At 58.2% G+C, this 25,168-nt stretch overlaps 1 protein-coding gene across 1 annotated transcript; it reads left to right on the top strand.

The window, feature by feature from the left end:
- Positions 1-329: 329 nt before the first annotated feature.
- Positions 330-23,251, top strand: MMP17 (matrix metallopeptidase 17). Its single transcript, XM_069556607.1, has 10 exons — positions 330-551; positions 10,811-10,943; positions 11,753-11,882; positions 12,569-12,852; positions 13,756-13,932; positions 15,426-15,525; positions 17,790-17,872; positions 17,962-18,114; positions 21,003-21,260; positions 22,289-23,251. Exons 1-10 carry the CDS (start codon positions 408-410, stop codon positions 22,600-22,602), a joined length of 1,776 nt encoding a protein of 591 aa, XP_069412708.1. The 5' UTR covers positions 330-407; the 3' UTR covers positions 22,603-23,251.
- The last annotated feature ends 1,917 nt before the right edge of the window (positions 23,252-25,168 follow it).

The raw sequence follows: 25,168 nt of genomic DNA, 5'->3' as shown, positions 1-25,168 counted from the left end.
GGTCTGAAGGGAGAGGACGGGTCCGTCCCCCGGCGGGCGGCCCCGAGCTCCGGACTCTGTGCTCCCGCCAGCAGGCCTCCGCTTCCCCCGGGGCCGTCTGGGGACACTTGAGAAGTGCCTTCCTTCGGGCCGCCACAGCCAAGGTGCCCGTGTGGATTCGCCGGGCGGGGGCGTGTGCGGAATCTGAGCATCCTCTCGGGGGCGCGGGACTCTGGCTGGAGCGGGACGCGGACCCTTTAAGGAGGGGCGGGGCGAGCGCCGCCGGCGGTCATTAGCATATATTAGCATGTCCCGCCCCGCCGCTGGGAGGCGGCGCTGGGCTCAGTCGGGCCGGGAGCCGGGCGCGGGCGCGGGGCGCACGGGCGCCGGGGAACTGCCACCGCTGCGCCGCCCGCCCTTTGAGCGCGATGCGGAGCCGCGCCGCCCGGGGACCCGGCCCGCCGTTTCCCCGGGCCGGGGTCCCGCCGCTGCCGCTGCTGCTGCTCGCGCTGGCCGCTCGTGGGGGCTACGCGGCGCCCGCGCCCCACGCGGAGGACCTCAGCCTGGGAGTGGTGAGTGTGCGGCCGGGAGGCGGGCTCCCGCGGCCCGGGGAGACCCCATCAGGGCGCCTGCGGGAACCCGGACGCCCTGGACCCATTTCCTGGGCGGGAAAGCTGAGGCTGGGTCGTAGGCTGAGTGTCTGACGCGTGCCCACCCGGATCTGGGAGAGCCGCGCTGGGTCCCTCCTGGGCTGCGTGCGCCGGGAGCCCGCCGCAGTCGCAGGAACCCTCGGAGGTTGGCGGCTTACCTGGCCGAAGCCCTGTCCCCGACTACGTGCAGCCCCAAAGAGGCCCCTGAGGCGGATGGGACAGCAGTCGCAGCCGCCCAGAGCTGGGCATCCCGCGTGCGTTCCCAGTGGGAGTGGCGGGGGTGGGAGGTGCGCACCCACAACAGAGAAAAGGACGGAGCTGCGGAGTGTGGGCGCCCCGGAAAGCTGGTGGTTTCGAGTTTGCTTCGTTGAGGATGTTGAGGAACAAGGGAACCGACCCCCAACCCTCCACTAAGCATGGACCTTGGCCCTATTTCCTGTTCCCTTCCACCCCCAGGACGGCCAGCCTTGCCTTGCCACCCTTGTCCTCGTCCTGAACCTGATGAGGTGTCCCACACAATTCGCAGGCTCGGATGTAGCCCCACCACCTTATCCTGCGCTTCCCCCCCGCCCAGTATCAGCTGTGTCCCACTGGCTTGGAAACCATACCGAGGGGCTGCGCAGTGGCCTCTTCCCACGTCCCCTCCCCCGTTCAGTCCGCCAGGCTTGGAGCCTCCTCCTTGGGACTTGGAAGATTTAGATCACACTTTATGAGTCTCCACCCCCAGGCCCGGGGAGGCCAGGTGTGGGCACATGGGGGCTGATGGATTAAGCAGATTCCTTCTGAGGCTTCCACCCTGCAGTTGCCCTCACTTGGGCTCCCTGCCTCTGCACCTGGCCCTCAGTAGTCTCCTAGAAGGGTGCTGGCAGGGCTCCGCTCCCAGGCTATTAGCATTCTCGAGCTCCAGGTGGATTTCAGGCCAGTGCAAGCATTTGGGGGGCATCCACAGCCCCGTGGTTGGCAGGACTTGGCCACAGGTTCTGGGTGAGGAACAGTCTCTGGCCGCCCCCACCCACCTGCCCTGGTCCCCCTGCAGTCATCTGGGAGGGCACAGCCACAGTCCGTGCTGGCTGCACTCGAGGGACCCCCAGAACCGCTTCCTCCCAGCCAAACTGCTCTGAAATTCGGGTGCCTTTACCCATCTCTGGGGCTTGGGGTGTCCTGAATCCCCTCTTGGGGTGCAGGCTCTGAGGGCATCAAATCTCTAGGTCTGGGCTGGGTGGCAGTAGAACCAGGCTCTTCAGGCCCCCACCATCAGGACATGGAGCTCCTGGCCCAGTCAAGTTCATTCATCAGACCCAGTGCTGTTGTGAAGCTTCTCGATGCCCACCCGAAGGGAGCGGGTCAGGTACATTCCTCCCGGTTTGCACCTCCATGCCTCCTCCTCTGTCTGCCCCTCTGGCTTCCCCAACACCAGGGGGTCCCCCCGCCCCACACCCTGTGGGAGGCACTAGGCAGGGGATGTGGCTCCTTAGTCTGGAGCCCCAGAGACTGCAGGGCCTTGGCATCTGACCCAGCCGATAAAGAGCAGAGGTTGCTGCCCCTGCCAGGAGAGACCCCCACCAGGGGAAGGCCAGGTCTCTTCCAGGCTGGTGTGGGAGAAACCTTCCTGCATTCTGCCCCCAATTTGCGGGCAGAGGGCGGTCTCTGGTGGTCTTCCAGGGAATGACACCTCAGTGCATCAGACCCAGAGGTGCAGGAAGACCAGCAGGGATTTGCAAGGAGGAGGGGGGACCTCCTTTCTACCCACCCTCTGGAGACCGCCCCCAGGGGCCCACTGACTCTGTATATTCAGGTCTAGGGCTGCCAGTGAAGAGAAGGGCCCCTTTGTAAGTGTGACCCAGCTTCTGCCAGACAGAGCCGTGCCCAGCGGGTCTCTCAAGCACTGGCTGCCCCCGGGAGGGGCTCCCTGGCCCAGCCGCCGCTGGAGCATCAGAGGAAAACAAAGCACCGGATTGAGGCCCGCTGCGCCGGCCCAACAGCAGGCTTTCAGGCTGCGGTGGAGCGGGACAAAAGAGCCCCATGCCCTCCTGGGGTTGTCGGCTGAGCCGCAAGTCCTTCTGGGCCCGTTTTCATTATTTTGTTTCTGAGTAAGTAATATCCACGGCAGAATGTTCAGGCCATACAGAAGGGTCCGCGGGGGCAATCGTCTCCCTCGTTTCCTAAGGATTCTTCCAGAGGTTGTCTGGGCATATAAAAGGGCATGGGGCCTCAGCCCTTTATTTCTATGGATGACAACCTGCTGTCCACTGCTGTGTGCCCTGCTGTTTTCACTTCCCAGTCTGTCTTGGGGAACAGTCGGTATTGGAACATCTTTATCTGCCTGGTTCTTTCTGTCCACCCATCGCATTTCACTGCAAGGATGTGACTAACATCCGTTAGCCAGACCCCGGCCCGGACGTGCAGGCTGTTCCTAATATTTCACCGTAGTCAGGAGCGGCCGGAACGCCCAGTCACTGCAGCGTGAGTATGTGAGGGGCTCAGCCCTGCGGGAGCCTGGTGACAGGCATGCACGGAACATGTCGTGAGCTGACAGATTTGCCGGCCAGTCCTCTAAAGTTTGGGTTTCCCTGGTGGCTCAGTGGTAAAGAATCCGGCTGCCAATGCAGGCAATGCAGTTTTGATCCCTGGGTTGGGAAGATCCCCCGAAGAAGGAAATGACAACCCACTCCAGTATCCTTGCCTGGAAAATCTCATGGACAAAGGAAGAGCCTGGCAGGCTACAGTCCATGGGGTTGCAGAGTCAGACATGACTTAGCAACTGAGCACACACCTCTAAAGTTTGTTCTCAGGTTTCTATCCCAGCAACAAAGTCTTTGAGCTCTTGTGCCTCCTACCATGCGTGTTAGCAGTTCTTTTGGTTCTCTATGGTTTGTGGCTGAGAACGTGTGAGGGTGGCCGAGAATCACCAGGGCCCTCCCTCGGTGGCCCTGGGGGCTGGGCAGGGGCTGGAACACCTGTGAGCACCTGTACCCCTGCAGGGGTGGGGAGGGGGTGACAGGGGTGGCCATCACCCTGGCCTCAGCCAGTGGCCTCTGGGTCCCTGCTTCTCAGTACCAGCACCCAGGCAAGCCTGTGGGCGCTTGGTGTGCTCAAAATCCACGTCAGACCTGGTTTGGAGCCAGGAATATTCCTCTTGGTGCAGTCAGGGAACCCAACCCAAGGGAACAGGGGCAGTCTCCCTGAGCGGCAGGGGGAGAGCCTCAGCTCCCAGGTCTCCCGCCCACCCCTCCAGAGCTTGAATTTAAGTGTGAAGGTCTTGGGACCCAGCTGGTCCCCTCCCCATTCCCACCCTGCAGGCATGTTGTCAACAACTGAGTTCATTTCCCGGACACTTATTGCCCTGGGCATCTGAATGACTGAGAAGTCTTTGTGGCACTTTCGTAGGGGCCCATGTGGTGTGGGCACAACCACGCTGGACGCCTGTGGTCTGAGCCCTGGGAGTGTGGACTCTGACTACACAGGCCGGTGACCAGCCTGGCCGCTGAGGAAGTGTCATTGCTCTTTCAAGAGCTCTGGAACCAGCCTCTGGGCGAGGGTCCCAGGCTGCTGCCTACCAGTCTCGGGGGAATCTGTGCTGTGCCTCAGTCTCCTTATCTGTAAAATGGGGCCATGAGAACAGACCAGTTGGGATATTACCTGACTGATGCCCCTGAATCACTCACCACAGAGTCTTGTGGGAAGTAAGCTGCCTTCACACACTGAGGGAGAGTGTGGAAACGGGGAAGACTGGGGAGCAGTTAGGGGCTCACCCGGGTGCTCGCCAATGCGGTGCCTTCCTGAGGGTTTCCGAGGGTGCTCTGAGCACACCACATGGTTTTTGCTTCTTGGTTAACGGTGGCTCAGAGCTTCAGGTGAGACACTCCAGGTGCAGAGTCTGTGCTGTGCACGTGAAGGGTGACAGACACGTGTGTCACACACTAGCTCACAGCCCTCTGGGTCCCTTCCAAACACCATCCTGCTCTCAGGAGGGAAGGACAGTCATCTGGGCAGGATGCCAACCCCACTTCCCCTCCTTACCTGGCCCACTCGTCCACTTCTCCACCCTCTCTTCTCTCTGTACCCCAGTCCCACCAGCTCCTTTCTGTTTCCTGAAATTCCCACACTGGTTCCAACCACAGGGCCTTTGCACTGGCTGTTCCTACTGCCATGAATTTTTATCTTGGCTCATCACCTAGCCAGCTTCTCATCTTTCAGGGCTGATTGCCACCCCACCAATCAGCCATTTAAGGAGCCCCTCCACGCTGTCTCACTTCTATCAGCACAGGGTTCCTGGAAATAGGCCCTGAAGCTAGAAAGCCTGGGTCCCCATCCCAGCTCTGTCCTGTGCTGTGTGACTGTGGGCAAGTGTCCTGACCTCTCTGCCCCTCAGTTTCCTCATCTGTAAAATGGGCATAATAATAGCCCCTACCTATAAAATCATTGCAGCAGTTCTTTATTGAGCACCTGCTGTGTGCCAAACGTGAATTGAACCCCACAGACTGCACACCCCTGTCCTCACAGTTTCCCTCTATAGCTGCTGTGAACATAACTCAATAATCATTGGCCATTAGGATCACTTATCATAGTTATCACCGTGACACCTGTTTTTCACATGGTTAGTGCTGGTCTTTCCTACAAGACTGTCCCTCCTGGATGGACAGCAGGGTGGGATCTCCCCAGGTCTTTGCCATGCCCCCAGCACCTGGCACAGGGAGCCCTCAATGAGGGTGTCCAATGGATGGATGGACTGTCTGAGGGGGGGCCTGGGAGCATCCCCCTGGGGAAGATGCTGGGATGAGGGATCATCCCAACCACAAGCAGCCCCCAGAGGAATTCCCACCCTGCTGGGGGCCCCCAGGTCCTTTCTCTCTGGGTCTTTATTGGCTGGACATCCAAGGGGGTCACACACAGACTCGAGCCAGAGCCATACCATGTGACCGCAGGCCACTTCTGCAGCTGCACCTAGGCGGGCGGTGTGTGGGTGGCAGATGAGTGGGCGAAGGTCAGAGGTGGCAGCACTCAGTGGGTGCTGAGGGTCTGTTATTATTTGGGTCTGGGGGCGGGTGCTCTAAAGCCGCTGCCCACCTGCCTCCATTGTCCCTGATGCTGTGGTGGTGTCTGCACTGCCCTGGCCTGTTTCCTCGTCAGTGCCCTGGGACCAATGACAGCCACTCTGCATACCCCAACGAGGCCAGCGGAGTCCAGTCAGTGACGGAGCACAAAGTGGGTGGCGGACAGTTCAGCCGTCTGTCCCCACGGTCCCCACTGGCCCCAGGCCCCTCACAGCCCATCAGACAGGTGTCCTGGGGTCAGCTTACTTCACTCCTGTCCCACTGCCGTCACGCAGGGCAAACCCTTCTGCGCCTCCATTTCCCCACCTCCATTTCCCCTCCATTTCCAATGAAGCAACAGTGGCCAGGCCAGGGCTGGGGGAGGACCTAAGGAGGCACTGCACACAGTAAGTGCCTCTTGTTTACTGGCACCATCCACATGCATTACAGCAAGGCCTTCCCTCACCCTCCAGTCCAGCCACGTGGCAGGTTGGTTTACCAAGTCCCCTGGGAGCTGGCGCTAGGGCCGTGGGTTGAAGGCTGACCCGCTGGGCGGAGGGACTGCTCAGGACATGAGGCTCAAACACGAGGCCTCTTTGTGGGGGCCATGGCCCACTTGCCTGTGACTCTGATGAGGTCAGGAGGGAGTTTTGTGGTGTGTGCGTGAAACATCGTTAGCACTGTGAACAGATACACATTGTGTCAACCAGTGATAAACAATACAGAAAAAAATAAAACCAAGCAGGCGGGGGCTGGGGGGGTTGGGAAAGCCATGGGAAGGATGATAGGTGACTTCGTCTGGTTTGTGGGAGGGGCCAACACCCCACCCCCTGCCAGTGCCTTGAGTAGAGCACCGACATTTCTGGGCCTCAGTTTCCCCATCTGCAGTAATGGCTCAGCTCACGGGGGTCCTGGCAGGGAGGAGAAAGAGAGCACGTCCTTGGCTGTTAGGGATTACCCATGATGAGGCGGCCCCTGCAAGTTTGGGGCTCCCCCTCCCACCCCTCCCCCACTTCTCTTGGCCTTCTGGAAAGTTCACCCTCTGCCCACACAGCCTGGTTGCCCTGGAGACACAGTCGCCGTGGTGACAGAGGGAGGACCAGTGGGTGAGCACAGGAAGGGGCCGGCCCAGGCGACCTACGGGCTCTGTAGGTATTAGAGGACAAGGGGCGGGACTGGAGACAGCTGGCTGGATAGGAGGTCTGGGCCCCCAGCCCAGGGGCTGATGTTCCAGGGGCACTACCGTGGAAGGGGGCAGGAAGAGGGGCTGCAGTGGCTCCAGGGGAGGCCTAGGCAGGGTGTTTGGCAGCCTTTGCCCTGTGCAGGGACCTCAGCTCTGAGGTTGAGTTCTCAGCCTGGTTCCCCTCTGATGTTCCAGCCTGTACTAACTACCAGGAAAAAAAATTACACCCTGGCCATTCGGGAATTTTTGTCTCCCCAGAAGATCGGGATGAGCTGGCAAGTTGAGAGGGAGAGAGACAGAGAAAGGAGTTTTTAGACATCCCCTCCCTCCCTGGGCTCCAGAGCTGTTCCTTTCCAGCAGCAATGGGGGCTTCTTGTGTGGACACGTGTTTCCACTGAACAGGGGAGAACGGGATGGCTCAGGGCTGAGCTGGGGTCCCCATGGGCTCTTCAGGACCAGCAGCCTCCCCCTAAACCCACCAGAGATTTGTCCTGTTGTTAGACATCTCCTGAGGATTTCGCCCCCAGTGCCCCCCACCCCTCCAATGGCCCCCACCGCCCGCCAACCCCCTTGAGCTGAGCGTTGTTCCCAGCCCCTATTCCAGCTAGTCCAGGAATTAATGCAGAAGCCCACCAGCTCTGTGGGGGCCAAGGGGAGGAGGTGAGGTGAGGGTGTGAAGAGAGGGGACAGGCTTTATGATGGGGGAGTGGCTGCACTGGGGGCAGGTGGGACAGCTGAGCCCAAGCCTGTGGGAGGGGTGGGGCCCCTCCCCCACCCTCCCTCCCACCAGCCCCCCAGGCCCCCAGATCCCATCAGCATGCTCTCATGCTTTTGCAGCCAGCAGGGGCCACAAACGGCAGTGCTCCGGAGCCTGGGCAGGTACCAGCAGCTGCTGATCATGGCCCAAATAGTGCCTGTCCCAGGGCAGCACATGCCCCAGTCCTGCCCTTGATCTGCAAGTGGGCACAGAGACCAGCCACTTGTACCTGCAGCTAAAATCTCCTGCTCTGCAATGTTCGCAAACAATTCCAAACCACTTGAAGAACTCTTGAGGCCTGAAGTCTGAAAATGTGCATGGCCTCCCAGCAAGGCTGGCAAGACCAGAGGAAGCCACTCCTTTGTAACCCCCGTGGAGCTCTGGGAGGGCTGGGAGCAGGGGGCTGCTTGGGTCAGACACCCAGCTGTTATCCCAACCTATAGTGTGACAGTTGGGAGGAGGGTGGTCCTCCCAGGGTGTCTCAGCCTCAGCCTGCCCAAAGCAACTGGCCTGGGTGGGGAAAGGCTCTCACTTGAGTAGCTCATTACCTGGTAGGGGAAATGGGGCCAGCATCCTCACCTAGCATCATGTGCTATCTAAGGAAACTCTGGAGGACTTCCTGGAGGAGGCAGCCTCGTGGTGCTGAACAGCCCCCAGCTCTTTAGCTCAGGCCTGCAGTGTTAACAAAGAGCTGCAAAATGTGTGTGTGTTTTCTGACTTTCAGAAGGAAAATGGCAGAATCAAGATTTTAAAATATCTTTAAAAATTGTCCCCAAAAATGTGTAGCCACAAATACACATCTGTCTTTTTTTATAATTTTTATTGGAGTATAGTTGATTTGGGCTTCCCAGATGGTACTAGTGGTAAAGAACCTGCCTGCCAATACAGGAGATGTGAGAGAGGCAGGTTTGATCCCTGGGTTGGGAAGATCTTCCAGAGGAGGGCATGGCAGCCCACTCCAGTATTCTTGCCTAGACAATCCCATAGACGGAGGAGCCTGGCGGGCTACAGTCCATAGGGTCGCACAGAGTTGGACACAGCTGAAGCAACTTAGCATGCACACATGCCCGTAGTTGACTTACAGTGTTGTGTTAGTTTCCGTTGTATAGCTATGTGAATAAAAATTCACATCTGAAACATGAAATGCTCTCTTGGGCGTTTCCAGGGCCCAGTGATTAGCCCTTAGACTCACTCAGTAAACCTTGTTGATAACTGATGGGATACATTTTTAAATAATTGTGTTATTTATGTATTTACTTTTGGCTGTACTGGGTCTTCGTTGCTGTGCGAGCTTTCCTCCGGGAGCGCTGAGTGGGGGCTTCTCTCTGGTTGCCATGCACGGGCTTCTCACTGCGGTGCCGCCTCTTGTTGCAGAGCCGGGGCTCTGGAGTGCGTGGGCTTCGGTACTTGTGCCATGTGGGCTCAGTAGTAGTGGCACACAGGCTTCATTGCTCCACAGCATGTGGGATCCTCCCAGATCAGGGATCAAACCCGAGTCTGCTGCGTTGGCAGGCAGACTCTTTACCACTGAGCTACCAGGAAAGCCCCTGAGCTGCATTTTAATGTGTTTGAAGTGATGTAAAGGGAGGTCCTCCCAAAAGAAGGGTGCTCAGGGGTGCGGAGGCGTCAGCACCGCAGAGGGCAGAGCCCAGAGTGGAGATTGAGCCTTTCTGCCTGCTCATCTGAGCACAGGATGTCACTCGGGTGTGTCCACTGGGAGCACCCTGTGGTTGCTGTTCACTGTCCTGCCCGACAGCCTAATAGGGGCTCCCAGACCTGAGAGGGGTCTCCTGTGTCCCCCAGTTGGGCGCATTCTGGGAGGCCCCCAGAAGTTAGGGAGGAAGTCAAGGAACAGAGAGAACCCCAGCAAGGATTCAGTGTTTCCTAGAAAGCAAGGGTGGGGAGTGAGGGGGGAATCCGGCTGGTTCCCTGCAGGTGTATGCAAATTATATGCAAATCGTTGAGGACACTCCTGATCAGTTGAGGCTCCTAGGCATTCCCAGAGGATGGACCCCCTCCCACTAAGCACCTGCCAGGCCCCTGGAGGTAGTGGGCATAAGGAGTCAATAGGCAGGAGCTATATACTCACCAGCTTCCTGGAGGCCCTATAAGTGGTGTAAATGAATAGAGCAGGAAAAGGAAAAGGAGACCTGAGAGTCAGTACCTCTCTTGAAGCCTGATCTGGAAGGGAGTGGAGCTCAGAGAATCGCCAGAACCCTGCCTTCCAGCCACCCATGGGTCTTCCCCAGATCGGCTGGTGAGCCTGCCCCCTGGCACTGCGTCCACGTGGCTGAGTGCTTTTCACAGGGTTGTCACCCAGCTTAGGAAGTGGGCGCCTGCACCATTTGCCTTGGAAGAAACAGCAGCCCCCCAGGGGGTTCCCATGGATGGCATCGGTGCCTCCCTTTCCCCCCAGATGGTAAAGGTGACTGGGCCAGGGAAGGGGGCTCTATATGTGCCCGTGGCATAAAGGGTTGCGCCCGTTCCTGCTTCCTGCTTGGCTCGGGGGTTCCCCCAGGGCGCTTTGCAGAGACCCGTCCCCTGACAACCAGCACACACATGCTTTATGTGGAGGGTGCCTGTGTCAGATGCTAACCTGAGGGTTTCCACGTTCCAACTCATCCTCACTTCCCAGGTGAGGAAATGGCCTAGAGAGGGCACTGACTTGCCTCATTTGCACAGTGAGGAGGGGGCTAGGTAGGATCTGAACCCAGGCAGCCTGGCTCTTAACTCCTGTGTGTGTGCAGCACATGACTAGATTCTTAAAACCGATTTCTGAGCCCATTGCCCTTCTCAGCGTGGGTTTCAGAACTGCTGCCTCACTGCCAGCTCAAGGCCTGAATTTGACACTCATGATGTTAAGTAAATAACCTTTTAAAAATTTCAATATTGTAAGTGTCCCTTGGGCATTTTGCTGTCGCAGGAGGAGGGTGGTGGGGCAGGCTGCCATGAACAGTTGTACAAGTTGTGCACTGCTGAGGCCCACCCCATCTAAGGGGCATTGAGTTTATCAAGACACTTCTGCAGTCTCCTGTAAAGAAATTTAAGGAAGGAGCAAGAGACACCCTGTGGGCTAGTGGGCAGGGGCTGGAGTGTTGAGCTGGGCTGGGAAAAGCCTGCCCCTTACAGCGATTGGGCCCTGGGCCATGGCTCTTCAGGTGGCTGAGTCCCCCCCTCTACCACCCCTCACTCTGCTCTCTGTCCACAGGAGTGGCTGAGCAGGTTTGGCTATCTGCCCCCAGCGGACCCCGAAACAGGACAGCTGCAGACACCAGAGGAGCTATCCAAGGCCATCGTGGCCATGCAGCGGTTCGGAGGCCTGGAGGCCACTGGCGTCCTAGGTCAGTCCTCAGGGTTCAGTGGGAGATGGGTGCCAACCTGGCTTCTCCCAAGTACCCCCGCAGCCCACCTTGCTGTTCAGGGACGGGGGGAGGATTCTCACTGCCGGGGGGCCCTCCATCATCCCCCTCTCCTCCCCATCACCATCCCCAGTGTGTGCACGCCAGTGGGTGAGTGTGCCAGCTGCACCCAGACCCCATTTTCACACTTACAGCGGGATCTCAGACTCCATGCCATGGGCCAGGCAGATCAGGTGTGGGAGTGAGTTCTGGCCACCCAGGCCCCAGTTAAGCCTTGCCCCATCAGGGATGGGGGGCAGCCCTGTGCTGTCAAAACTCCCCACTTTCCAAGGGAAACCAGAAATCTGGGGTGTTTATGCAATGCCCCACTTTTTACATTTTGACAACAAATTCCAATTTTGTAAAGACTCTCAGCAAGGCTGGCTGATCGAAACATGTCTGTCCCCAGACATGTGTGTTACACACAGAGCCATTGGGCTGTGTGTCCTGAGAGGCAAGAAGCGTTGGCAACAGTCCCAGTTGGGGTTGTGCCCCCTCCAGTTGCTCGGGGCCCCTGCCATACATTAGTAAATGCTTGGGGAGCCCCCACCCTGTTCATGGACACACCCCTGGCAGTGGGGCCTGATGCAGCTGGAGACCCAGGCCTCATGCCCCCAGTCCTGGGGCGGGGAGCCAAGGGGACTGGACTGGGGCTTGGAGCCCGTTCTCAGGGAGCTGCTGGGAGTGCCCGGTTGGGGGTGAGTGTGCACGGGGCCGGACTCCTGACCTCTGCCTGCCTGCCCACCCTGCAGATGAGGCCACCCTGGCGCTGATGAAAACTCCTCGATGTTCCCTCCCTGACCTCCCGGCCGCAGCCCCGGCTCGAAAGAGACGCCAGGTTCCAGCCCTGACCAAGTGGAACAAGAGGAACCTGTCGTGGAGGTGGGCAGGGCTTTCCTGGGGCCTGGGTATCACAAGGGCAGCCAAAATGAGCACTTGCAAACCAAGGCTGAAGAAATAGAATTTTGTCCTCTTGCTTCTGGAGATCAGAAACCCAAGATCCAGGGGTGGCAGGGACCCCTTGGAGGCTGTGAGGGAGAGTCCAGCCTGGCCTCTATCCAGATGCTGCGGGCAGCTCTGGGTCCATGGCTCCAATCCCTGCGTCCGTCTCCACACGGCCTCCTTTGATGTCTGTGTCCCCTTCTGTCCCTTATAAGGACACTCACTGGATACAGAAAGTGAAGGTATTAGTCGCTCAGTCATGGCCGACTCTTCGCAACCCCATGGACTGTAGCCCACCAGGCTCCTCTGTCCATGGGATTCTCCAGGCAAGAATACTGGAGTGGGTTGCCATGCCCTTCTCCAGGAGTTCTTCCTAATCCAGGGATCGAACCCAGGTATCCCATATTGCAGTCAGATTCTTTACCGTCTGAGCCACCAGGCCGCCCTAATCCTGGATGACCTCATCTCCATCCTTGTCCCAATGACATCTGCAAATCCCATTCCCAAATCAGGTCCCCGGTGCCCCACTCGAGGCAGAATGTTCCCAGGAGTGCACTGCAGCCTGGGCGGGGGCGCTGGGCCTGTCCCTGCGGCCTGACCCCGAGCTCTGACCCCACCCACCCCAGGGTCCGCACTTTCCCGCGGGATTCGCCCCTGGGCCGCGACACAGTGCGGGCACTCATGCACTACGCACTCAAAGTCTGGAGCGACATCACGCCCCTGAACTTCCACGAGGTGGCCGGCAGTGCCGCCGACATCCAGATCGACTTCTCCACGGCCGACCACAACGACCGCTACCCCTTCGACGGCCCGGGCGGCACAGTGGCCCACGCCTTCTTCCCGGGCGACCACCACACCGCAGGGGACACCCATTTTGACGACGATGAGGCTTGGACGTTCCGCTCCTCAGGTGTGTCCAGGGCAGCCCCAGGGACCCTGCATCACCCCCCAACCCCCAATTGACCCACGATGGTATAGGGAGTCACAGCACTGGAAACCGCCATGGCCTCCCCCTGAGCCAGGCCCCGCCCCCAGCCTAAAGCCGTGGGCACCTGTCCAACTTGGGAGGACAGCGCTGTGGTCCTGGCCCAGGCTGATCTCACCAGCTGTCTGTGGCACGGGCAGCCCACCTGGCCAACCCTGGCTGGGATGTGACTATGTGAGCCCAGCTTGTCCTCATCCTGGTCTCCACTTCCAAGATGGAATGGGAACTTGCAAGGCCTTGGCAGGCCTGGGCACATCATCACTCCTGCTAAGTCCCACTGGCCAGAGAAGTTGCAGGCCCCCAGGTTCAAGGCGGGAGGAGGACAACGTGGCACAGGGCATGACCACAGACAGGGGAGGTAGGACCCTTGAGAGGGTGGTCTCTATATCAGGCTGAAGAGCCCATCCCAGCTGGAGGAACCAGCAGGGACCCCATGGAAGCTGCAGGTTCTGTGCCATGATGGGACCTAGGGAATCTGTTCAACTCTGTGGGGTTCAAGGAGCTTATAGTGACCCCTGTAACTTGGCTCCTGGTGGCCTGCAAAGCCTGAAGTATTTAACATGTAGCCTTTACAGTTTGCCAGCCTTACTGTGAGTGGCACACGTTGGGTGGAGAGACCAAGAGACCTCAGGGCCTAAGACGCCCCTGAAGATCCCATCGGGCCTCCTAAGAACCTGAGTGACTCCACAGAACCCCTCTGTCCAGGACTGGGGCCTCCTCCACAGCCATCCTGGTGGGCCCATCACATCCCACCCCACAGGTCCCATCCCAGTGGCCCAGTAGGAGCTGGCAGCCCCTCCCCTGACTCACCGGCCCCTGTGTCCCCAGATGCCCACGGCATGGACCTGTTTGCGGTGGCTGTCCACGAGTTTGGCCACGCCATCGGGCTGAGCCACGTGGCAGCCACTCGCTCCATCATGCAGCCGTACTACCAGGGCCCGGTGGGTGACCCGCTGCGCTACGGGCTCCCCTACGAGGACAGGGTGCGCGTCTGGCAGCTGTACGGTGAGCCCTCCCCACGAGAGCCAGCACTGGTCACCCGGGGATGGGGACAGCAATGCTGAGGACCCCCAGAGCCCGGAACCCCATGGAGGAGGGCTGGTGCTATCTTCGCTGTGTGCCCAGCATCCAGGACCTGCACACGCTGGCTGCCCCTCAGTATGTGTGGAATGAATAAACAGGTGATTTCTGTCACCAGGGGCTTTTCACAGAGCTTGTCTCAGAGCCCCCGGGCAAGATCCCACGTTCAGCCCCCAGGGGGTTTCAAGTTGTGACAGCTGACATTGATGGCGACCCAGGGCCCCCGCAAAGCACTTATATGTACTAAGTCATCCAGTCTTTACAAGCTGTGAAGTCCATACTGCACCCCTACTTAGAGATGGGAGAGCTAAGCCAGGACCGGCCCAGAGCCAGGGGTCACCTCAGGAAATGTGGCCGAAGGAAGCCGGTCCTGGGAGCTGACAGGAGCCTGGGGGTGGGGCAGTGATGGACCCTCCCCCATATACCTCCCCATCTTCACACTGGGACCCCTCACCCCCACCCACAGCGGCCAAAGCAATTCCCTTAAAGCCTGAGGTGGAGCCTTTCACCTGGGTTGGGGGAGGTCAGCCTCACTTTATGCCCCGTTGCAGCCCCTCCCCTGCTTCACTGTTGCCTTTGACGTCTATGGACTTTTTTCCTTGAATTCATTTATTTTTTAATTGCAGGATAGTTGCTTTGTGATATTGGTTTCATTTCTGCCACACATCAACATGGATTAGCCATGGGTGCAGCTCTGTCCCCTCCCTCTTGAACCTCCCTCCCTAACGGTAGTAAAATTTACCATTTTTACCACTTCAGAGCAAACCATTCAGGGACATTCGGCACATTAACAGTGTTGTTCAAGCATCATTTCTATCCACTTCTAGAACTTTTTCATCCCCCCACCCCACCTCCTGCTCCTGCTTCCCCCATTAGCAGTCTCTGCCCAGCCCCTGGCAAATCCTCAGCTCTTTTCTGTCCCCATGGATTTGCCTCTCTGGACAGCTCACATAAATGGAATCCTGCAATGTGTGGCCTTTTGTGTCTGGCTGCTTTCACTTAACGTGTGTTTTCAAGGGTCATCCCCATCATAGCATGCATCAGTAATTCCCTCCTTTTTACGGCTGAATAATTTTATTTATCCATTCTTCCGGTGATGGACATTGGGGTTGTTTCCACCTTTTGGCCATGATGAATAATGTTGCTGTGCACATTCATGTGCAACTTTTTGTTTAAATACTTGTTTTCTGAAACACTTGTTTAAGTCATCAAGGCACCCGTGCCTTCTGCTCACGCATCTCAATGCTCAGGCTTGGGTGGGGGGTGGGCGTCTCCCCTGTCCTGCTCACCACCACAGTCCAGCTCCTGACTCAGTGCAGGCGCAGCACTTGATTCCATCCTGGCAGCTCCAGAAAGGGTGGTGGGGTCTACAGGGAGGCGGGCATGCCAGGTTCAATACAGCCTCCTTGTCTCCACAGGCGTGCGGGAGTCGGTGTCCCCCACGGCTCAGCCGGACACCCCAGAGCCTGAGGAGCCACCCCTCCTGCCAGAGCCCCCTGACAATCGGCCCAGCACCCCGTAAGCCGTGGGCCCCCATCTCCACTCTGCAGCCAGCACCACTCTCAGCAGTGGCTTAGAGTCCTGAGCTCCAGGGTCATCTGGGCCTGCTGAACCCTGAGAAATAGTTTCTTTTCTTATGAACAGAACTGGAGGTGTTGCAGGAAGGGGGACCCCTTCCAGGGCCCAAGAGTGGGCTCGTGTCTAACACCTGGAAATGAGCTGTCTGAGGAGACACACATGCTGGCAAAGCAAGAGACCGTATTGGGAAGGGGAGCCTGGGCAGAGAGCAGGAGGGCCAGGGAACCCAGGAGAACGCCTCTGCCACGTGGCTCCCAGTCTCGGGTTTTATGGTCCTGGGGTTAGTTTCCAGCGTCTTTGGTCAATCATTCTGACTCAGATTCCTTCCTGGTGGCACATGCATTGCTCAGCCATAATGGATGCCAGTGAGAAGGGTCTTGGGAAGTGGTAGGACACATGGGATCACCTTTTGACCTTTTCCGAACTCTTCCTGTTGGTGGTGGCTCATTAGTTCCGTGTTCCTTACAGGGACCTCCTATCATAAACTAACTCACACAAATGGTTACTGTGGTGCCTGGGCAGGGTGGGCGGTTTCGGTCAGTGTGCTCCCCCTAACAGAAGGGACAACTAACCACCAGCCCAGAACTGTGCAGAGGCGTTACTTTCAAACCCACGATTTCCTCTCCCCCTTTGTCTCAGTCATCTGTCGCTGTATAACAAACAGCCCTGCCTTGTGGCATCAAACCACCACGTCGGTAGGCTCATGGATTCTGTGGGTCAGGAAGTTGGACAGGGCACAGGCGGCTGGTTAGCTCCACAGTGTTGGGAACATCTACTGGGGACTAGAATCCTCTGGGGGCATCTTGACTCGGGTCTGGTGCCTGGGCCGGGCTGACTCAGCTGGGCACTCCTCTGTGGCCTGTGCTTGAGGCTGGACTCCTCGAGTGGGTGTCCCAAGGGAGCGTCTGGAGGGCTGGCAGTGCCAGAGGCCAGGCGACAGCTGCCTGTCTTTTAAGGCCCAGCCTCGGATTCGTCTCGCTCAGCAGTGAAAGCAGCAGCCAGAGCCCCCCTGTGCTCATCCCCCCACCCCGCCCCCACCCCGACGGAACAAGTGCCACCGAATCTGCAGGGGCCATCCTCATCCACCCACCTCCACCCTCACAGCCTCCCTGCCCGCTTCATGCTCACACGAAACACACAAACAGAAATCTATGTATTTAGGCTTCCATGGTTCAGTTTGGTTTTCCAAGGGTGGAATGTTTTTATGCTTTTCTCACTCAGCTCTCCGTGGTGAATTTCCACTGAGGTCAACAACTGTTGCTTTATCTTGTGTTGTTATTGTTCTTCATTGCACTTACTTATTGAATAAGTAACACTTGTCTGTGTACACAGCTCCAGAGGCACAAAAAAGTACCCGCGGTGAAGTTAGTCCTCACCGCTGATGGACCAGCCCACTGCCCAGGGCACGTAATTGTTGATGTGTGTCCTTCCAGAGATTCTACACGCGTATAAGAATGTTAAGCATGTAGATATACACATGTGAACCCACTGGGACGCTTGAGTGCTGGTCTGCACCATGCCTCTGGCCCCAGGGCCCATGGAGGCCTCTGTGTCTGTGAAGACACCTGATTCTCTGAGCTTGAGCTGCTTGATGGTGCTCATGTGCCTGTTTTATTTTTTATTTTATTCATTTTCTTGGCCACACCACATGGCGTATGGGATCTTAGTTCCCCAACCACGGATTGAACCCGGAGCCCTTGCAGTTAGGAAGCACGGATTCCTAACCACTGGACCGCCAGGGAAATCCCCTGCCCTGCCCTGCTTTTTAAGTTCCGGATCGGTGGGCATTTAAGTTCCTGATCTTTTGTCCTCTCAAATGATGTTGCTGTGAGTGCTGTCAGTGGGCAGAGCTGCAGACTCAGAACGAGGGGACCCAGCAAGTATGCTCAGCGTTTCTATAGAAAGCACCCGGCTGGCTTCTCGATGCTTCTCTGGCAGCATTGAAGGTGCCTGCTTGTGCTCCCTGACGCTCGCTCATCCAGTGATCCATCTTCGCGAACCTGAAGGGCCAGAATAAGACTTGTTTTCACCCACTTTTCTCTCTTGACTAAACTGCTGCGGTCGGTGAGCCTGCAGGCAGGATGAGGGATGAGGGGGTCCTCAAAGGAGGCTCGTCCTGGTGGCCTTGTGCAGCCCAGCTCCCCAGGGCGGCTCAGCTCAGAGTGGGGCTGCCTCCCTGCCCTGCCCTCTCTCTCTGCCCCCAGGCCCAGGAAGGACGTGCCCCACAGATGCAGCGCCCACTTTGACGCAGTGGCCCAGATCCGCGGTGAGGCCTTCTTCTTCAAAGGTAACCCCCGTGGGGTCCAGCGGCCGGTGGACGGAAGAGCGGGTCCCACCGCAGACCGGCCACCTGCAGCCCCACCCCATGTCCCCCAGGCAAGTACTTCTGGCGGCTGACCCGGGACCGCCACCTGGTGTCGCTGCAGCCGGCACAGGTGCACCGTTTCTGGCGGGGCCTGCCGCTGCACCTGGACAGCGTGGACGCCGTGTACGAGCGCACCAGTGACCACAAGATCGTCTTCTTCAAAGGTGGGCGGGCCCCTCCCCGGGTGCCTGCCGGGCATCGCTGACCGGGGGGACCGAAGCCCTCACTCTCCAGGACCCCCAAGCTTGCCTCCGCCCAGGAGCACTGGTCCTGTGGATCTAGAGCTCGGCGCAGACAGCAGCTCATTCTTTTGTGCACTTAGCCAGTTTGCATTTATTGAGCACCTGCTGTGTACCCCGCACCTAGGTAGGCACTGCAGGCACACAGTGGGCAAAACAGATATATCCCTGTCCTCACTCTGGGCGGGGGGGGGGCACAGTAAGCACCCACAAGTAACGAGGAAGTTAATTTCAGATAGACCTGAGGGAACAGCATTCCAGACAGAGGGAACTGCCAGCGCAAAAGCCCTGAGGCAGGAACAAGCTTGCTGATTGAAAGACCTTAGAAGAGAGTGGTGAGGCTGGAGCAGAGTGAAGGATGAAGGTTCAGGGGAGGCGATGCAGGTCAGGGTGACGCCTGAGGAGCCGTGGGTGTCAGGCTGGATTTATTCTAAGTGCAGAGAGGAAACTGAGGACCTCCCTGGCCCAGGCCCAGCTCCCCAGTCTCAGTCCAGGGTGACAGGTCCACTGGAGGAGGGACGTCACTTCACCCTCTAACACCCCGTCTCCTGGGCTGGGCTGGGGAGGCTGTCTTTGTTCCTGGGGAGCATGCTGTCTTTGAGGGGCAAAGGCAGGGTGCCCGCCTGCAGCAGGAGACCAACCCCTGCCAATTCTGTGGGCACTCAGGGCTCCGAGCCGTCCTCCATCTCATAGGCATGGCTGTGCGCACATACAGATGTGTTTGGGGATCTGTAGCTCCCCAGAGTGAAGCCATCCTGCTGCCCTGATCAGGCCTCTTCAGCCTGGCCTCCCCTGAATAGGGCCCGAGTTCACCTGCTTCACACCCACCCTGGCGCCACCACCACCCCCGACAGTGGAATCACTGTCTCCCAACCTGGATGCCTAAGGCGAGCTACAGTCGTGGTGGTGGGACCTGCCTGGCATCTTCTAAATAACTTGGATTATTTCTCAGCATTTAAAACTCAGGAGATCCCCATGAGAAACCATAGCTCTGTCCTGAAATGTAAGACAGTGTGGGCACTTGGGGCCTGTGCATTTGCCTGGCAGAGTCAGCTGCAGCAGGTCGGGCTGCCCTGTCCAGGTCACCCACGCCAGGCGCCCACTTGAAGGAAAAGCTCACAGCCCTTTTCGTTGTTTGTATGGGGCCCTTTCTGCAGCTGTGCCATCCTTTCCTTCAGTGATTTTCAGTCTCTGACAGAGGATTTTTTAGAAATTATTTTTAATTGTGGTTTAAAAAAACACATAATGTGAAATTTACTATCTTAACCATTTTTAAATGTATAGCTCAGGAGCATTAAATACATTCACCCTGTGTCCAGCCGTCACCTCCATCCGTCTCTACAGCTTCTTCATCTTGCAAAGCTAGCTGGAACTCTGTCCCCCATAGACACTACCCCCCATCCCCCTCTCCCAGCCCCTGGCACCCGCCACCTGACTTTCTGTCTCCATGGATTTGATCACTCTAGGGGCCTCGCACAGTGGATCCATACAGGACTTGTCCTTCTGTGATCGGCTCATTTCACTGAGCATAAGGCTCCAAGGTTCATCCATGTAGCATGTGTCAGAAACGCCCTTCTTTTTTTTAAGGCTGAGTAAAATTACATTGTCCTGGAGGAGGAAATGGCAACCCACCCCCGTATTCTTGCCTGGGAAATCCCATAGACAGCGGAGCCTGGTGGGCTCCAGTCCATGGGGTCGCAGAGCCGGACAGGACTGATTGAATGTTCCGTTGTATGGATGGACCACGTTTTGTTTACTGTCTGTTGATGGACACTTGGGTTGCTCTCACCTCTTAGCTGTTGTGAATAACCATGAGTGTATAGACCGCTCTTGGAGAACCTGCTTTCAGTTCCTTTGTGTATATTCCCAGGGGTGGGGTTGCTGGATCCTGTACTAATTCCATGTTTAATTCTTTGAGGAACTGCCAGACTTTTCCACAGCAGCTGCACCATTTTACATTCCCACCAGCAGTGCCCAATTTCGCCACATCCTCAGCTACACTTGTTGTTTTCTAGGTGTGGAGGGGGGAGGTTGATAATGGCCGTGCTAGTGAGTGTGAGGCGGTATCTCATCATGTTTGGACATGCGTGTCCCTGGTGATTAGTGATGTCAGACGCACGTCTTCTCCTGTGCTGCTACCTGACCATTTGATTATCTTCTTTAGAGAACTGTCTTGTCTAGGCCTTTATCTGGCCAAGGATTTTTTTATGTTTTGCTTTTTTTCCCCAACTGTTTTCTAAATAACTGGGCTAATTTTTGCTAAACCTGAGCTGGGGTAGGGGTACATGACAACACCTACTCAAACATTTCTCACGTTCCCACCCTTCTGTGGCAGAATAGCTAAGGATGTTTCTAGAGCTCAAAGCCCAGGATATACCCAAAAAGCATCTTAATCACACCATTTTTGGAAAGTTGTACAAACAGATTTGAAGTACTTGGTGATTTCTCTGCTTCTCTGTAGTCAGACAAGGCCACACCCAACCAGGTCCAGTTGGGCCTTGACCCAGTGCCCTCCTGCCCATGAACAAATTCACCCACCTCACCGCAGATCTGACTGAACTAGGCCCCGCAGACCAAAATGGCTTCTCCGGGTGGGGGTGGGGACCCCCATCTGTGATGTGGCCGCCTTATCAGACCCCACGTCCTATAGCTGCTTTGGTGTGGGACCCCATCCCAGCTCACAGCAGGTGCTCGGTGAATCTCAGGGGCGTGTGCACATCGGGGTGTCTGCCCGCGGGAGGAGCAAGGGCTGGGGCCCCCGCCTGGCGGGCTGGGCGAGCCCCGGCCCACGGCTCTTTCTCTCACCCCCCCAGGAGACAGATACTGGGTGTTTAAGGACAATAACGTAGAGGAAGGATACCCGCGGCCTGTCTCGGACTTCGGCCTCCCGTCGGGCGGCGTCGATGCCGCCTTCTCCTGGGCCCACAATGACAAGACTTATTTCTTTAAGGACCAGCTGTACTGGCGCTACGATGAGCACACACGCCGCATGGACCCCGGCCACCCGGCCCAGAGCCCCCCGTGGAGGGGTGTCCCCAGCACGCTCGACGACGCCATGCGCTGGTCCGACGGTGAGCCGGGCAAGGGCGAATCCCTGGCAGCCTCAGCCTCCCCACTTGGGGAGTGGGGATCCAGGGGCACAGGGGTGCGCCTGCCCCGCCTGCTTGGCCACAGACCTCCCCAAGACCCCCCTGGCCTACTCCTCTGGCGCTTGTTCACCTCTCCCCTCATCCCTTCCTTGCCCCCGTCACCGTTCCAGCCGTAGCATCCTCACCTCTTGCTGCCACACGGACACGTGCGCACGCACGCGCGCAGGCACACACCCCATGGCCTTTGCAACTGCGGCGCTTCCTCCTGGAACATTCCCCCCCCCCCGCCCCCCACGCATACCCACGCGGCTCCTCCCCTACCCACCTCAGTCCTTCTCTCAAACGTCCTTGCAGCGCCCCCTGCCTGCAGTGAGAAGTACACCACGTTCCTACAAGGGCAGTTCAGTTCAGTCGCTTAGTTGTGTCCGACTCTGCAACCCCATGGACTGCAGCACGCCAGACCTCCCTGTTCATCGCCAGCTCCCGGAGTTTACTCAAACTCATGTGCATTGAGCCGGTGATGCCATCCAAGCATATCATCCTCCGTCATACCCTTTTCCTCCTGCCTTCAATCTTTTCCCAGCGTCAGGGTCTTTTCAAATGAGTTAGTTCAGGTGGCCAAGTATTGGAGTTTCAGCTTCAGCATGTCCTACAAGGGCAGCTTGTGTTCTATTTTCAAAGCAATGTCCCCAGCATCTAGAAGAGTCTGGCACATACTAGGCTCTCAGTAACTATCCAGTAGGGGAAGGAAAAAAAAAAACAAAGTAGGGTTACTTCATTCATGCCCCTGCCTCCAGGCGGCTCCGTGAGCTTTCCCAGGCCCCTTAAGGTTCTGAGTGCCCACCAATGAGCTAGCCGGGGGCTGAGAGCAAGACTCTAACTATCACCTAAGACATTGTGCATCTTCTCTACTGGCCCCGCAGCGCTCCGCTCCCGGTCCTCCTGCTGTCTAGCCTGAATCTCGCGTGCTGCAGCAGCCAGAGCTCAGGTGCCCGCTCTCTTCTCCCTAGGTGCCGCCTATTTCTTCCGCGGCAAGGAGTACTGGAAGGTGCTGGACGGCGAGCTGGAGGTGGCGCCCGGGTACCCACAGTCCACCGCCCGGGACTGGCTGGTCTGCAGAGACCTTCCCGCCGACCCCGAGGGCATGGATGGAGAGGCCGGGGCCCACGCGCGGCCGGGACAGCGCGACCATAGCCGCTCGGAGGACGCCTACGAGGTCTGCTCCTGCACCTCCCTCGCCGCCCCTGCCTCGCGGGTCGCGGGCCCACCGCTGGCCGTGCTGCTAAGCTTCCTGTGGACAGCGGCCCAGGCCCTGACGCTGTGACATTCGGTGCTGGCCTTCTGGCCAGGGCCCGGAGCTATGAAGTGCAAGGACTGGTGCCCGCCCCTCCAGCACCCTAGGCAAGCGTGGCAGCGGAGCGGACCCCGCCTTGAGGCTGGGGACGGGCACCCCCTATTCCCGGGCGGAGGCCACCAGCTGCAGCCTCCCTTTGGCAGAGGCCAGCAGAGGGCGCTGCTCCTCAGGCCGTGGATGCTGGAGTAGCGCCCGCCTGGCCTTGACTGCCGGCTTGTGAGCTGGGAAGACTTCTTCACCGCCCTGATGGGGGCCGGAGCTGTCTTTTTCAGCCTGTGAGTGACGGCGTCTCATGGAAATTAACAGAAGATTAATATCTCACGGAGACTGACAGGAATGGGCAGGAGTGGGGGCGTTACATCAGGCCTCGGGGCCCCCAGCTCCGCAAGCCCTGGGAAGGGCAGCCCGGGGGTCCCACGGCCACCCCCTTCCCATCACCGGACCGCACTGCCGCCCCTGGTGCTTCCGCCCACCCGTGGGGCTTCCTCTCCTGGTCCCTGTGGGCCTGCTGGTTGCCTTGATGAGGGCAGCCTCCCCACACACAGGCGCGTCCCCAAGCTGGGGCCGTGGTGGTCTTGTGACGCATTTCAAACAAACACGACCTCTTCCTGCTTGGAAACGGCTCAGACTCGGCTCCCTGATGCGCCCAGGCGGGTGGAGAGTGGGCAGCCTCTGGGCCTGGAAGGACTCTTTCAGCCCTGACCCCAGACCACCAGCACTCTGGAGTGGAGGGGGGGGCGGCCCTCCAGGAATGCCTGTGTAGTGGTCACCAACACCTTCCTGCCCAGCCCCTCCTTGACTCCTCCATGACCATCCCAGGTGGTTACACCCATTTCACAGATGGACAAGTTGAGGCCTGGTTCAGGGAAACGCACCTCCTTGCCAGCAGGCAGAGGTCAGGCTGGATCAGGTCTCAGAACCTGAGGTTCTGGCACGTTGGCCCAGCCCTCCCTGACAGATTTAGTGCCTACTTGCACGTGCAAGTACTGCAGTCAGCACGGAACGTGCAGAACGAGACAGGTTCTTGGGTGAGGCACCTGGGATGCCATATGCCACCCTGTGTGCCCCAAGGCGTGGCCCAACAGCAAGTGTGGGTAGATGGCTTGGCTGGCCAGTCCAGGGACTCCGCTCCATCCCGTTGCTCCTCTGCCCCATGGCTCCATATTCCAGAAGGCAGCCGCAAGTCCCACCCAGAGGCAGAGAGTGCAAGCTGTACCCTCCGCCCTGCAGGGGACCTTTCCCTGAAGCCCTGGCTGCCTGCCTGCCTGCTCTCATTGGCAAGGAGTGACTTTTCCTGGGGGTGCATAGCTGTGGGAGCAGGATGTTCTTTGCCCATCCCTGCAGCAGCCATAGATGCCCCAGGGTAGGGCACTTGACCTGAGAACCTCTGGACTAGAAGAATCACTAACATCTCTTCACTGGGACTGGGGAGAGGCAAACACCTTTGGCAAAAACGGGGTTGGTCAGGCAGAGGATAAATAGGTGGGGGTGAGCATTAGGCCCTAAGATGGCGTGAAGAGACCCTGCAGGGACTGCTTTAGAGCAGGGATCTCCAGGCCGGGTGCCCAGCTGGAAGCATCATCGTCACCTGGAACTAGCAGAAACACAGATTCTCCGGCCTGCCTTTACCTGCTGATCAGGAGGCTGGGGGCAGGGCCATGTGTTACCCTACCCCCATTCTCTAAGTGTGAACTGCTGCTTTCCAGGGGGCTCCAGAAAGGCCTCCCAGAGCAGGGGGATGAGCAGAAACCAAGGAAGGAGGGAGGAAAAGGAGTTGGTTGTGCTGAGATGATAGAGAAGAGTCCAGAGTCCGGCCAGGGTGTGGGGGAAGTGGGGGGTAGGTGCATACATCTGGGGGTAAGATGGGCATGCTCCAATAGAAGATACTCCATCCTTTGGCCACAGATTTTCCAGAGGAGAGTGGGAGCCCAGGAGGGCAGGGGCAGTCTTTGTCGGGGGCTTGCAGGCTGCTGTAAGGCGTTGGGATCCACTCCCCATGTCATGGGAAGTTGCCAGCCCCAGCTCTAAGGAGAGGCAGGAATGTTCCCATTTTCAGAAGAGAGCGCAGGCTCCTGCAGCTACTCGGCTCCTCCCCTACCTGCCACGCAGGTAGCAGAGGTCAGCTCAGGGCCATCCCGGGACACATGGGCAGCATGACGCCGCAGGCAGGCAGGCAGTCTCCAGGCCTGGCTCTGTGTTTGCTGAGCCAAGCCAGGCCGCATCCCACATCCATCTGTCCGCCATCTGGTCTCTGGACCCGGAAGGGCTCTTTGCCCGTCAGACCAGACCAGATGGACTAAAGATCCCTCGTGGGTGGAACAGGCTGCCTTTGCTCAACAAGGGCACCTCTCCCCACACAGTCCCACTCCTTTGCATCCTCCAGCAGCCTGTAAGGGGAGCCAGTCCTAGGCCCTTGTGCAGTTGGGGAAACAGCCCAGATAGGGTCCCCTGGGCACACAGCCCATGGGCCAGAGCCAGCCGTGGACCAGGTCTGCAAGAAGCCAGATTCTCTCTTGGTGGGTGGTGGTTTTACTCT

Source organism: Ovis canadensis, chromosome 17, assembly GCF_042477335.2.
Source record: "Ovis canadensis isolate MfBH-ARS-UI-01 breed Bighorn chromosome 17, ARS-UI_OviCan_v2, whole genome shotgun sequence".
Lineage (NCBI taxonomy): Eukaryota > Metazoa > Chordata > Mammalia > Artiodactyla > Bovidae > Ovis > Ovis canadensis.
The sequence above is the reverse complement of the archived record's forward strand: the minus strand, read 5'-3'. Positions and strand labels throughout refer to the sequence as shown.

Coding starts and splice junctions, on each gene's coding strand:
- MMP17 (XM_069556607.1), top strand. CDS start 408: ATGCGGAGCCGCGCCGCCCGGGGACCCGGCCCGCCGTTTCCCCGGGCC. Junction 12,853..13,755: donor TTGGACGTTCCGCTCCTCAG/GTGTGTCCAGGG, acceptor CTGTGTCCCCAG/ATGCCCACGGCATGGACCTG. Junction 15,526..17,789: donor GACAATCGGCCCAGCACCCC/GTAAGCCGTGGG, acceptor CTCTGCCCCCAG/GCCCAGGAAGGACGTGCCCC.